The sequence below is a fragment of the Sander vitreus genome, chromosome 18, assembly GCF_031162955.1.
Source record: "Sander vitreus isolate 19-12246 chromosome 18, sanVit1, whole genome shotgun sequence".
In the NCBI taxonomy this organism is placed as follows: domain Eukaryota; kingdom Metazoa; phylum Chordata; class Actinopteri; order Perciformes; family Percidae; genus Sander; species Sander vitreus.
In genome coordinates this window covers 21,123,727-21,138,172 of record NC_135872.1, presented here as the reverse complement: position 1 = coordinate 21,138,172, position 14,446 = coordinate 21,123,727, and the positions used below count along the sequence as shown (strand labels likewise).

Genomic DNA, 14,446 nt, shown 5'->3' with positions numbered 1-14,446 from the left:
CATAAAAAGATGTACAAAAAGATACTGTAATCACTGCAGTGTTTCCTTTAGGTTTTTTTTTAGTAGTGGGGGCAGGTCTGTCCGAACAACACCCCCGCCCACATTTTACATATGAAACGGAACTGACACTTCGCTGTAACACAAACAACGGGGAGTGCATTATGTCGGTAGTGAAACGGAGGGGTTTGACCTAAGTGAACTAAAAGCAGCAGCTATAAACTTACAGTGCACAATGATATTAGCTGTAGCTGTTACCAATGTTACAAGTAGGCTACAGACATGGAGCGTTGAATAAATCACGAGGTGGTTAAATGCACATATCCTACAGAGCACAGAAACTGAGATTCACTACACAATAACCTCCCACGCTATATTATAGAAGTTAATTTTAACATATAAACACTCAGAGCACAGTGTGATATAAACCGGCGTTATTACATATTAACGGCGATGATTAGCTAAGTAGACTAATGAAAATAAGGCTTTCATGACCACTCCTGCCATAACTTCGATCTAAATAGTTAAACTATACAGATATTTGTCCTGCATGGTGTCGCACAACAAACTCCACATGTACAATACTCACGTTTTCCTCACGAATGCGCAAACCAGACAGAATGAAGAAAATGAATAAATAAAAGTCCACTGCCTCTCTAAAACAGACATCAAAGCGCAGTGCCGCTCACTCAACCGACATCAGACTGCAGTATCGCTGTCCACCTGCGGGGGGCGTGGACAGGCTTTCCAACAGGCAGGATCATTTAAAAGGCAACCGCAACTACGTTGTGCGTCTGCCCTATTTCTGATACCGTGGCGGCAGATATTTAAGCGTGGCGGGCCGCCATTTCCAAATCAACATAGGAAACGCTGCACTGTGATTTGTTATCTTCCACACAATTGGATACATTTGGTTATTTATATTTATGTCCGTGTACAAAAGTGCGATCCATCATTCACAGAGCATGCACTCCCGCATTGTGTCTTACTGAAGGGTTTTCTCTCTAATGTACTGCAGTGCTTTCTTCTTTGTTAAAGCAGCCGTTCTCTCACTGTGTCACCAAGCCCTCTTGCTCTGCTTTATGACACCATAAAGCACACCTAGGCAATTACTTCGACGCAGTGCAAATGGTTGCTAAGCATGCGATTGCTACTTTCCCATATTTCATGCCAATCATTTTTTTATTTTAGGTGCGCATTTGTCTCGAAGCGTTTATAGCTGAGAGAGCTCCGTCATTAGGTGCACTTTAGGGACGTAGACTCGAAGCTAGATGCACTCATTAGATGCCCCCAGTCATAGTAAAGAACACATAACCTAGTATTATTGCTCTCTTATGTTGCTCCTTTCCATTTAGCCACACAAATCATCCATAATACATCATTACCATAATGTGAGTTAATTTTTTTTTAATAACTCAAACATTAATTTCTTGGATCCTGGTTCTAAGGACAGCGTTTTGTCAAAGTTTATCAGTGTCTTGGCATCGGTCCTTTTTGAGGCTCTCATGCTTCCTGTAGTTTATTAGTAGACCACAGAGGGGCACTGTGTAGCTGTATCCAGACTGATTATCTTTTGTGAGCTAGACTTTTCAACTGTGTGTGTGTGTGATGATAGCAGCTACCAATTTATTTGCATCCCTCTCCTCCGTAGTGCCCTAATGGGACACCAACAGGGCCCAGGGTGATGGGAAATTATGCATTTGTCCAAAAAATTAAGGGTAAATAAACAAGCGTGAGGACATGAAGAGGAAAATAATCTCTTTTACTACTAAAGAGCAGGAGAGGAGGGAGAGCAGAGGGCACATTTATTCCCCACCGATGGCTGTGATGTGAATCAAATAGATGATGAGTCACTTGGGTAGATGTTATTGCTAGCAGCCGGTAATCTGTCATCGCATGCCGCTCAGAATGAGTGGGATCTAAGCGCTTGTACAAATCTACCATGATGCCAGTGTCTCCTTCCAAGAAGAGGAGATGGGGGATGCTATGATGCAATGGCACCTCTCATGTTGCATTCTTACACTACTCTTATACGTGCGCTCTTATAATGATACATACTGTTGTGGCCCGTGCATTATGTTTTGTAGACTTTTCAAGTTCAAGCCCATGAGAGAGAGGAGGCTGTTACAGCCAGGCTACTGAAAGCCGACAGGGAGAAGTCCAAGGTAAATATATGTATTCTCAAAGGAATGTTTTGTGTTAAAGTAGAAAAGATGGTAGATTATTATGAATTCCGTGCCATAAAAGTTTGCCTTTATACAAGTTCCTGCTTATTTCTTTACTGCATAATTTTACTGAATTGGCAGCAGTAGTAGTAACAAACACTAACAAACAAAGCAAAAAGAAATCTGCTTGGGAGTTGCCTTCACATTTTTACAGCCTTGGAGAGTAATGTTTCTATTAACTATTATTCTAGTCCAGTGTCGTCATTTTGAGTCTTGTATAGAGTCATTTTTTCCCCTCCAATTTCTGTCCAGTTGTGCCTCTTGTAGCCTTAGTTTGTTTGTCAATCTTCCCCATCAGAAAAAATGTCTTCCACAATTGTTAGCCATTGGTTTTTCGTTTGTGGTGTTTCTTTACCACAGTTCTGAGTGAGAGGTTTTTGCTAGCTACTAGCAGTATTTTGATCAAATATCACTAGCAATGATATTTTCTTTAGAGAACTTGCATAGATAAAGCACCAAACTACTTTTAGGAACCCCATATCCTAGTATGCATTGTAACTCCTTACTGGCAGCAGTAGTAGTTAACATTCAAGATGAACTTTGTAGGCAATGATCATTCTGAACCTCCAAACCACTGTTGTCCTGACATTGTTGTTGTTCTGCTTTCCTCAGATGGAGCAGGAACTGGAGAGAGCTAGGAGACTACTCGAACAGTCTGAGCATAGCAGAGAGTCTCTTGTTCAACAGGTTTGTCTGTGTGTGCTGTACCCGACTGTATATAGATGTAGTAAACCTCAGGAGACAAAACGATAAACATACAGAGCAGCGTTTGCTCCAGTGTATTGCAAACCTGGTGGCCCACCAGGCCCAAGTTGCCCTAAGCCACTGGGAATTATTTCTGAATGCATTTTAAAAAGTTTTTTAAAACTACAGGTTTTTTTTTTTTTTATGGCTCAGTTTGAAACTGAGATGTAGTCATATTTTCAAATCTCTAGTTAGCTTACTAGTTAGTCACAGAAAAACAGTTACAGCTGCCAGCAAGTTATTTGGGATAACACTACCGAGCATTGAACACATTTACAAAGACAGACTGGTGAGAGAGGCCAATAACATTGTATGTGACTACACACACACACACCCCCCTGGCATCTCATTTTAAACTACTGCCATCTAGGCGTCGTTTCTGCCCACCCCGTCTGACCAAGACATAAAGAACAGATCCAAATTCTCTTTAGTACCACAAGCCATAAAAGCCTTAAATCGGTCAAAATAAGCTAGATATCCAGCTGGCCTGGTCATACCTAAGGGTGTATAGTGTAGTGTGTGATGTGTGTTCTTCATGTTATGTCTGTCGGTGTCTGATGTAGGGACTATTTGTTTGTATCATATGTCTGATGTCTTGTCATGAAGTGCCTTGCGATTGTGCCGCAAACCCAACTGCCCCACGGGGACAATAAAGTTATCTACTAGTTTTAGCACTGACTTAACCTAGGATAATGTATGGAATCTGTCTGATAGCTTTTTTAAATTCAGAATTTTGCAATTCCGTCCATGATTCTGCGACCACAGAAGCTATTGGGCTCTACATTAATGCTGCCATCGGTCTGTGACTGGCCCCAGCCGGGCCCTCGTTGAAAACAAAGACACTTGCCACCAGGCTAAACAACTTTTCTGGGGGAAACCCTGCAGTGCAGCGTCTCCTCGGAGAACCTCAGTGTGGGTTTGCCCGCTGTCAGACAGTCCGATGTCTTTCTCTGTTTCTGATTTACACGGCTGATGATCCCCAGGTGGAGGACATGCGCGGCGAGCTGCTTAGGACGAGGAATGAGAAGACTGAGCTCCAGAGGGTCCGGCTGGAGACTTCTCAGCCCACTGCTCAGCCACATGGCAACCACACTGACAGGGAGGAGGGAAGAGGGGGACTGCGAGGGCCAGGTACTGAATTTAAGTCAGGTCTGCCTGTCTGCTCTGATCCACTGTCACACTCTTTCTCGCTCAACCCACACACTCGCTATTAGAGGTGTTGAAATGAATCAAATAATCGATGCATCGACTCGTGGACATGGACGATGCTGCCTCGATAATCGGCCGGGCCATAATCGATTATTTCTGTTTACAATTTAATGTAGGCCTAACAACATTTCTGTTTACATATTATGTTATGTTTTTTGCACATTCAGGAAGTGCCATGTGGTCAGTGTTGTACTTTTATGTATCCAATTTATTTAGTATGAGAGCACTGCAGAATGTTTTGTTTTTGAAGATCGAATCGCTGACATAATCGAATCGGGAGATCAGTGAAGATTCACACCTCGCTATGCACACATTACGCTACTCTTACAACAGTGTAACATGTAAACGTGGATTGCACTTGAACCCGGCCTTGGTCATTTTCACACAGAAGTACTGCGAGCATCGAAGGTGCGCATGGCGGAGTTTACAAGTGGTTTTCTTCATCTACTCTCATTGGCATGCGTCACGTGGCGCGTAGGGCAGCGTGTGTGCACGTAAAGCCCACGGGGCGAGGTGTTTCCGACCCTCTGGTTGCTTGTATTGTGTTATATTCTGCCTTCTATTATATTGCGACTTTGGTTTGAATTTGATTAATCGTTTAGCCTTAGTCCTGCTTCATTTGCATCTCTTATCACTTCATTTATATTCTGTTCACGTCTGTTAACTCGGTCTGCCCTAGGTGATCAAGTGAATTGATTGACATGTCAGTATATGATATAGTAGGTATAATATAAAGTAAAGAGCTAAAAGAAGTTGAGAGTAAGGTTAGAAAATAATTAAAAAGTAACTTTGCTTAAATATTTATCTCGCTCAAAAAATGTTGCTGTGCTTTTTATTGTGCTCCCTAATCCATCTGCCACCTGAAGTTTCTTGTCACCGCGTGTTCTACGTTTCTTGTCTCCACACGTAGAAATCAATTGTAACAACACTTTGATTACGTGTCCGCATGTGTGTGTGCGTGCATGTTCATAGATCGTTTGGATCTGGAGAAAGAAGTGGCGGAGCTGCGAGCCCAGCTGCGCACCGCTTCAGTCCTCAGTGAGGTTGAAGAACTGACTAGAACTCTGGACCGCAAGGAGAAGGAGAGGGTCACACTCAGCGTACAGGTGGAGGTGTGTATCAGAGAAATTCCCTGAGAAAGGGTAGTTATATTAAGGAAATGGCTTATAAAACCAGGGGTTCAGAGAAGGCATTGCATCTCATTCCTTTCCTTAGTCATCTATGTGGCTGTCTTTGCAGTCTACTCTGAGAATAAATGGGAAACATTGAGGATCTCTCAGCTGGAGTGCAAACGAACACAACAGAAGCATGCTCTTTGACTTTGCCGGTGGTGTCTCCACCCTGAGCAGGGTTATTTCAGTTTGTCAGGTGCCTCTCATCCATGGTTGCATCCTCCGCCAACTCCGTGCCACTTGATCCTCCTTCTCAGATGAAGTGACAGTTGGAATTTCATTTTTCCTTCTCAGACTGGTGTAATGTGTCACTTCCATCACTGTAACAAGACATAAAAAAACAACCAAATTCCCTTAGCTAAGCAGGGGTAGGCTACGGTGGGTATCAATAAAATGTTAGTAGAAATAGCTGCACTTACAGCTTAAACACATTCCTCTAATCTCTGATGTTTCTTTCACTGAAAATGTGTTTAAACTCCCACGCTTCCCCTATTGCAGAGTAGGTGTTAAAAGATGAAGTGGGGGTTTGCATGTATCACCTCGGGCGTCTCTTATGGTTTTTTATGCCGAGATCAAAATAGAAGTTGGAAGTGTTTCATTTCAATGGTAAATGAGCAAAAATGAAGTGTAATGAGGAGAATAGGGTGGAAGATTCAATTTCTCAGTGACTGAATTTATATACTGTCTTATAGGCCTGTGACTAATCAGTCTATGACTAATTACTCCCAACTGGCAGTCTTATTCAGTCTAAATACTGAAACGGCACCAGGCTAACCTTACTTGCCCTTACTTAAGACTTCAATCAAACTCCAAACTTTAAAATGATTGGGATTTTCTCGGTGATATGAAGTAAATCCAGTGCAACTCTCCTTTCAGACTCCTTTTCAGACCAGCCTTGCAGATAATCCAATTGTAGGCAGCATGTAAACACAGTCTCAACCTTCTGTGACTTTTCTTTCTTTTGTCCTCTTCTTTGCTCGCTATAATCCACCCTTTACTGTTGGTCTTTTTTTAAAGTCTCATACATTTTTTCTTTTTTTTCTTTTTTTGCTTCCTTCTGGTCATCAATGTCTTTTTTTTTTTTTTATCTTTTCTATCTTCCGTTGCCCTAAACCCATTCCTCCACACCCCTATGTCTCCCTTTCGCCTGCCTTTCTGACTTTTACCTCCCATTAGCAGCAGTAGTACACACACACACACACACACGTCCTTGACCTTTCTCTTCTCTATATACCAGGAATTGTCATCAGACCTGGCGCGGCGGGAGCAACAGCAGCTGCGAATGCTGGAACAGTTGAGGGAGATTCAGGTATTTTAATATCAGTTATTGCGTCACACTGTTAATTCATCAGCAGATAGGTAATTTGGATCAAGGACTCTAAACAAAGGGTGCTTGTTCTAGTGGCAATTTAAGTCTGAAGCATGCTGTGTGTAGCGCCTCATTCACTGACAAAGTTACAATGCAAGAAGCTGTAAATGCTGCAGTACTGAGATCCTTCAGATTTCGGCCTGTTGGGGCGTTTTCACACTTGGTCCGTTTCCACCCTCCAAAAGAACTCGGACCAGAACACTCCAAAGGGACTGAGACCCCTCCGAAACAAACCGTACGGTTCGGTTCAAGTCCACATTGCAGTTCTGTGCATTGTGAACACAACACACTTCAGGTTCACTTTGCCTTGTGCCTTTTGACCTGCATCAATTTTAGCCCTGAGGCCCCATCAGCGCTGAAGTGGACCAGAAAGAGAACTGAGTCCTCTTTCAAGTAAGACAATGTGAACACAAAGAGTCCTTTTTCTGTTGGTCCACTTTTTTGGCCTCTTTAAAGGGGTGATAGAATGCAAAACCGATTTTTACCTTGTCATAGTTGAATAACTCCAGTTCGGTGGGTAAATAGGACATGCATAGAAGCTCAAAATCCCATTGATACCCCTTTACTATGCAAATATCACATTTTGAAACTGCCACTGAAAACGGGCGAATCTGAACAAAGCTAAAAGCTGACGTAAGCATCTCAAATCCTAGTCTTTGTCACGCCCCAACATTTGCATAGGCTACACCACTGACCTGAGGCCAGCTTAGTCTTCTGAATCTAGCTAGGTCATGTAGATCTCCAGAGGTCCGCTATTTAATTACTAAATTCACTTCTGAGACTTTTTTTATGCAACAAATCAACTATGTAGAGGTCAAATATGGTCCGTTTTACCAAAATTGATGGCTAATTGCAAATTTTGTCCGACTGTGTGTCGCAGTTCAGCAGCAGCTCAGCAGGCTACGTGACAGCGGCCGGTGCTGCCTCGCCGCCCGGCGTGTCCTACTTCATAGACTCCGGCTCGCTGTGAGCTAGCTGAATCTCCGTCACGAAGGGAAGCCCGCGGCGCTCCATACCCACGCAAAGTCACTTCAGTTTCTGGGTTACTGGACTACAAAATACCGAGGCCCTGATGGAGCTCCAGGGCCTGCAGCTAGCCGCGATCTTTACCCATAGGATTGAAGGGACAGTAGCAGCTAACGAAATCCCTAATGTTCACAAAAATGCATTAAATTGAAATCGGACACCATAGTTAGCTTTATAAGACCTTGGGGTAGATGTTATACAAGTGGCGTGATGAAATTCAAACTGTAAATATACTCTAGTTATGCTGGCAGCCAGCCAGCTCCGCGGAGCCCTGAGCCCCGGTAGTCCAGTAACCAAGAAACGGTGACTTTAACTGGGTATGGAGGTTGCCGTTTTCTCGTCAGACTGTGTGGAGCTCCTAAAGTCCGACACGTCTTACCAAATTTGCAATTAGCCATCAATTTTGTGAAAACGGCCCATATTTGAGCTTTATATAGTTGATTTCTCACATAAAGTCTCAGAAGTGAATTTAGTAACGAAATGGCAGACAAACAATGTATACCTTTGCAGTGTCTGAAATATGAGACCTGCTGTCTTGTCTCCAATGTGTTTCTATGGGGTTCGCTCAAACCAATCAGCACGCAGCTCATCTAAATATTCACGAGCATACCATATTTGGAAGAAAAGCTCTTGTTCCAAATAGAGCCATATTCACAGGATAGTTAAGGACCCATAAAATGGCATTCGAGCAATTTTCAGCCCAACCAATGTTTCATACCCTATTAGGAGACCTTAAGGAACAGTGTGAAATACCCTATAGAATCATTCTGTCACCCCTTTAAGACGACTAAGTTTGGTTTTTGTAAAGAGCACTATTTGTGAAAACGCCCTTAGACACTTTAGGATCCGCCCCATGATTTAAAAAACCCCACCTGATTTATAAAGAATGAATAAACACTTGATTTATAAATTCATTCTTTCAGAGCCGGGGGCAGATGGAGAAGAGAGAGACGGAGGCATTACTCCAGGAGAGCGCGCGAAGCAGGGATGAACTGAAGGCCAGGGCCCAGGAGGCGGTGCGCCAGTGGAGGGCCAAGTGCAGGAGGCTGCAGAGGGAGCTGGAGGAGGAGCGAGCCCAGGCTCAGGTCCATACCGACAAGGCCTCGCAGGTCAGCTGAGGGAGATGCATTCATTACACGACTTCTGACACCACAGCTGACACTAGGGGTCGACCCATACTGGTTGTTCATGGCCAATACAGATATTTCTTTTTTTCTTTTTCTTTTTTCTTTTGCAGTTAATGAAACTCTATAAAAATATTTAGAACCTGGGTCCAAAATTAACGTTTTTTTCCCACCAGCCAAATGGCTAGTGAATATTCACATTTGAACAGCCACTCAATAGATTACCATTGTTTTTTTGGCTGGTTTTACCAGCATTTGGCTAGCAGATGGTGCTAATTTTGGACCCTGTTTGGAACCGATATGCATTCACAGTAAACATGAAAATCTTTTAGTCAAAATTAACATTTTGAAATTGTAAACAAGTTTGTTTAAATGCTTTGAGCAATTATTTAATAAAATGGAAACTTTAAACATAATACAATAAAAAGTAACTTAACAAAAGTAGCTTCCTGAAGTTTTGAAATGCTGTCAATTTGTTTGCAAGTGTTGCAGACTGCTTACAGAGCTGTAGCTAGGGCTGGGCAATATATCAATATTATATCGATATCGTGATATGAGACTAGATATCGTCTTAGATTTTGGATATCGTATTATCGTGATATGACACTTAAGTGTTGTCTTTTCCTGGTTTTAAAGGCTGTGTTACAGTAAAGTGATGTACTTTTCTGAACTTACCAGACTGTTCTAGCTGTTCTATTATTTGCCTTTTCCCCCACTTAGACATTATGTCCACATTACTGATGATTATTTATCTAAAATCTAAGTGTGAAGAAATTTTGTTAAAGCACCAGTAAGTCAACCCTAGAATATCGGAGCAATATCGAGGTATTTGGTCAAGAATATCGTGATATCTGATTTTCTCCCCATCGCTCAGCCCTAGCTGTAGCAGGGCCAAAGTAGGGCACTTTTTAAAACACAGATACAGATAATCATCAAATTTCCAAATACTGTATCGGCCCCGATAATCAGCCAGGCCGATAATTGCTCAGTCCCTAGCCAACAGTAGCAGCTGCAGAAAAGTAACTGCTGATCTTTATAATGTTGGCTGTGTTTTCACATTGTAAATAACAACTCATAGAGTCGAGTGGACTGGTCTGCCCTATTTCAAGATATTGCTATTGCAAGGAGTGCAATTGTTAAACTACATTTGAAGTGAAAAAAAAATGATGATTACCATTTGGGACAATCCCAAAAAATGGGGGGGAGCAACACAAAGCCTCAGGGCGTGACTCGATTAAATTGTGCGCAATACCCACACTGAAATTCACAGTGTGGGTTTTGCGCATAATTTCATTGACTCACGCAAATCTATTATTCGTGATGCTGGAAATTGCCATTCTCCTGCTAAGAAAGTGTGTCCCAAGGTGCAGATAAGAATTGTGAGTGAGGTACTTGATGTTAAAGCCTCCGAGCAGCCTGCATGAAAAGTGTACAAACACAATATCCATTGTAATTACAGTATCATTGTACAAACACACTGGCAAGCAAACCTATGATTGCTGTTGTACACAACTAGAGTTTAAGTAGCACTGTCTGTGCCCACTGTAGTCAGGATAGCATAATCTACTAGCTATATAAAGGCTTAATAGTCAGCTGCTTTTTTGTTCCTGTTGGCAATGGTCATTCTTTTCGGCCTGTCTTTGAACAAAGTGAAGTGTAAGCTCTCCGTTGTTGCACAGAATCCAGCAAATGTTTACCAGACTGTGGTAAATGTCACTGCAGCTTATTGACTTGGTGTCAGTTGGCGCTGGTGGGCAACTGCAGCTCAAATATTTGAACTCTGCAGCTCTGTCTCAACTGTTCTGGATAGTGCTGCTGCTGCCGGCTGAGCTAACAGCTAGCCAGCTGGCAGCATTGTCAACAACCAGCGACTGTCTTTGTTGCATTTCCTGAGCAGTTGAATCTGGCTCATGCATACCTGCTTTGACTTTGACAGTGTGATCTAAAAAGTGGAGTAATCAAGAATGTCTGCACTGAAATGCATTCCTCGTCAGTAGTAGTAGTTGTTTATAGTGACGTGCTTTTGCTGCCATTTGTTTGAAAAGCCCTTAGTCTCGCATTGCCAGACCTTCCTCCACAGCGCTGCGGAGGAGGGTCTGGCTAGTCCACACAGCAATCTGGGATGGGAGAAAAACGTGCTCTGGTTTATTGGCATTTCTTAAAACCAATCACAATCGTCTTGGGTGGTGCTAAGCGCCGAGCGGAGCCACGGTGCCTCTGCAAAATAGCCTCAGGAAGGAACTTGTTTTGGTGGAACGTGTGTGTGTTCAAAGGATGTTTTAGTCGTGCAACAGAAAACTCAGATTGGACAGATAGTCTAGCTGTCTGGATTTACCCTGCAGAGATCTGAGGAGCAGTTAACCATAGTCCTCAGAAATCCACCAGAGGTTTAGAATGCCAACACAAAGGAAGCGGAAGGTAACTGGAGAGAAAGGAAAGTAACGTTACTAATAATGCAATGTTTGGCGGTAAGTCATTGGTAACCATGGATGTTTTTACTACTGTTCCCAGGCAGCCTTACTTCCACTCTCTACAACGTCTTGCTTATTCACAGACTCTTTTTTTATTTTTTATTTTTTTTTTATTTCGCCCCCTGCCATTTTGGAGAATACTGCAACGAACAATGCGTTGAGCGTCCTCGCGCATGCTCGTAGCTGGCACACCTTCTGCTGAGGCTCGCACCACAGTATCAGGCACGAGTATAAACAAAGATTAGGAGGTGGTTCTCCCTGCTTTGTTTCATTACAGTATGAAGGACATTCAAGTCATTCTCAACGTTTTCGAGAAAATTAATCAACAACCTATTATCACAGGGGAAATACTGATGTTAGAATATTTATGACTTTTTCTGGTCCAGTTCGTCTGTCTTTTCCTAGTAAAAATGGACTGGAAAATTAGCAAAAGCAGCACCTCCTGTACATTTTAAGTATAGCAATTGGCAAGAGGAGATATCAAATACACGTCAGTTGCAATCCATGGTGTATGTCACATGCAGTCCTCTTATGATGAAGAGTAGGAAACTGGTCTCAGTTTTAAAGGAATGAATGAATGAAAGGAAAATGCTATTTAGAACTATTGAATACCTATTGGAACACACCAATACAAGTAATAGAAAATGAGAAATGTTCTGGAGCTTTTTATTAATGTTACTATTCAACCCAAACAAAGCGAAATGTTTGGATAGATACGGTATGCATGCCTTTCTCAGTTCATTTTAATTCCTACTTTGTTCTATCTGTACAGCATAGAGGGTTTTGTATCAAAGTTGAATTAAAACTCGAATAAAGTATTTTAAATTAACTTAATTATAATATAAGCAAATACAAAGTCAAGTAGTACGAGTACCTTTGCAAGGTATGCTACAGCGGTTGTGCTTAGTTGAATAATTAACATTGGACTATTATTATTATTATTATTATTATTATTATTATTATTATTATTATCAGCTTGAAAGTCACCTCCCAGACAGAACAGACAAACTGACTGACTATCCCCCCACCCCCACCCCCACCTGGCATGCTCGACGGGACGCGAATTAATTACAAAATCATTTCTGCACCCTTAATGAATTAAGGGAGAAAATCAAGTGCTCAATTAAATGATTAGGTTCTGAGCTACAGCAAAGTCTTTGCAAATTCCAGTCAAAGCCAGAGTATTAGAAGCAATCTGCCTTCAACAGACCTGACCATTGTCCCTTATCAGGGAGCTGAGTGCTAGCATTTTCCTATCAGCGCGAGAGCTGGTACTGCATATGTTTCTCTGCCTCTGTCTCTCTGTCACTCTTTCTCTTGCCCTCATCATTATTGTTAGAGCTCCTTTTTTGTACACCGTCTTACTCCTCCTCTTCATTTGTCATTCTTCATTTCCCTTCCCCTCTCCCCTCCCCACTCTCTGTCGCTCTCTTTTTGCTCCTGCTCTCGCTTTCTCCCTTCAGGCAGCAAGGGAAAAGCAGAGCTCTCAGGCCCAGCTGAAGGCGCTGAGCCAGCAGACAGAGGCGGCCCGCAGGGAGCTCGCTGAGATCCTGGGCCGTCTGGCCCAGCGCGAAGAAGAGCTCCACCGCAAGGACGTGGAGATGTCCGAGACCCGCCAGCGCCAGTTGTCACTGGAGCAGGAGATCCGGGAGGTATGGGGTTGAACGTCCAGAAAGCTCCAATATCTTTCAAATCACAGTAGGGACACACAAAAAAAAGTTTGAATCCATCAGGCTATCTCTAGGTCTAGTTTATTGATTCGAGACCTGTTTAACTTGCCTTTTAAAAAAATGACAGCAGTCAACATTGAGGTTGAATCGAACAGTATCACAATGTCAATGTCTTGTGTTTATTCCACAAGACTTACAGTATGGATAAACTGTTTGATTTATACTTATTAGATTATTTTCAAATTGCACGTACCCTGCTGTGCATGAACATAGCTGTTCCTCAATTTGTGTGTTTCCCATATTTATGGTCAGCGTATTGGGGCGGCTCCTGCGTGCGCTGAGACCTATAGGCTTTAGCTTTAATTTTGATGAAATTATTCTCTAATCGGTTGCATATTATGTCGTGAATATATCCCTCGAATGCATACTGCAGTCTCTTTTGTCTTGCTCTCTCAGATATTTCACCTGTTCGCCAAAAATGACTAATTATCTCCTTGGGAATGTCTGACACTGGTGCATACATACTGTAATAGACGTGCCAGGTGCAAAAGCTTGTCAGGCATAGCAACAATAACTAAGGAGGGTGGGGCTTAGCGAAGGGTCAATTACCATGAAGTGAGCTGTTTGGGTGTCATGTAAAGATGACACCTTCAGTCGTCATCAAGCATTGAAGTTGTGCCAAGGTAGACTATAGGTATTTCTTTTTTCCAGAATGGTTGCAGGGTTTCCGCGGGGTCTTAAAAAGTCTAAAAGTCTAAACTTTTAGGACTTAAAAAGTCTTAAATTGACTGAATTATTGTGCTTAAGTATTGTGTTCTAGGTCTTTTAAACAGGTCTTAGTTTTCCTACGTCAATGTAACGCTACCCCTAATGCTCATTGAAATGCTCCCGCAGCACTTTAGAACGTTTTTTTATTTATTTATTCTGTGGGCTTGTAGTTCTTTCTTTCGTTAGTCCAAATATAATTCGCTGTATTACAACTATAAGTGAGACCAACATGCAACTTACAGTACAGTAAATTGCAGTTAATCAGCTTTTGTGTTATTGGTGCAAGGTTTTTTTTCTGATTGTACCACACTTACAAACTCATTTTATTCTTTGGCTCTGGGGAAGTGTAAGTTCAGCGATACTTGGCTTGAAACTACTGAATTTAGGGCCTGGTTAAAGGCAGTTGCTAACAGCGTATTTGAAGCCTACTGCTTCTTATGCAAGAAAGCAATTAAGCTGGGAATGTTGGATGTACGGGCGCTGGAGTCTCATGCAAAAAGTGAGAAACATCTAACTGCTGCACATTAGCATTCTTGTACAAATCCCAGTCTAACCACAGACATGTTGATTTAATTCTGTTGGCAGACCAATTTGTCAATTTGTTCAGTTTGAGGTGTTGTTAAAAGTACAAATGAAATGAAACCTCAGCTTAAGAGTCATTGAATGAGCGT

At 42.2% G+C, this 14,446-nt stretch overlaps 1 protein-coding gene across 6 annotated transcripts in view; it reads left to right on the top strand.

Annotated features, from left to right (window-relative positions):
• The window catches only part of cep128 (centrosomal protein 128), a 72,187-nt gene that overhangs the window by 10,730 nt on the left and 47,011 nt on the right, over positions 1 to 14,446 (top strand). For 5 of the 6 annotated variants that reach the window (XM_078274830.1, XM_078274833.1, XM_078274831.1 and 2 more), the window contains 7 exons: positions 2,085 to 2,162; positions 2,835 to 2,909; positions 3,950 to 4,097; positions 5,148 to 5,287; positions 6,585 to 6,656; positions 8,666 to 8,851; positions 12,801 to 12,989. In XM_078274830.1, coding sequence (XP_078130956.1) covers positions 2,085 to 2,162; positions 2,835 to 2,909; positions 3,950 to 4,097; positions 5,148 to 5,287; positions 6,585 to 6,656; positions 8,666 to 8,851; positions 12,801 to 12,989 — 888 coding nt within the window. The remainder of the gene's footprint in view (positions 1 to 2,084; positions 2,163 to 2,834; positions 2,910 to 3,949; positions 4,098 to 5,147; positions 5,288 to 6,584; positions 6,657 to 8,665; positions 8,852 to 12,800; positions 12,990 to 14,446) is intronic. The other variant, XM_078274832.1, reaches the window with a different exon arrangement.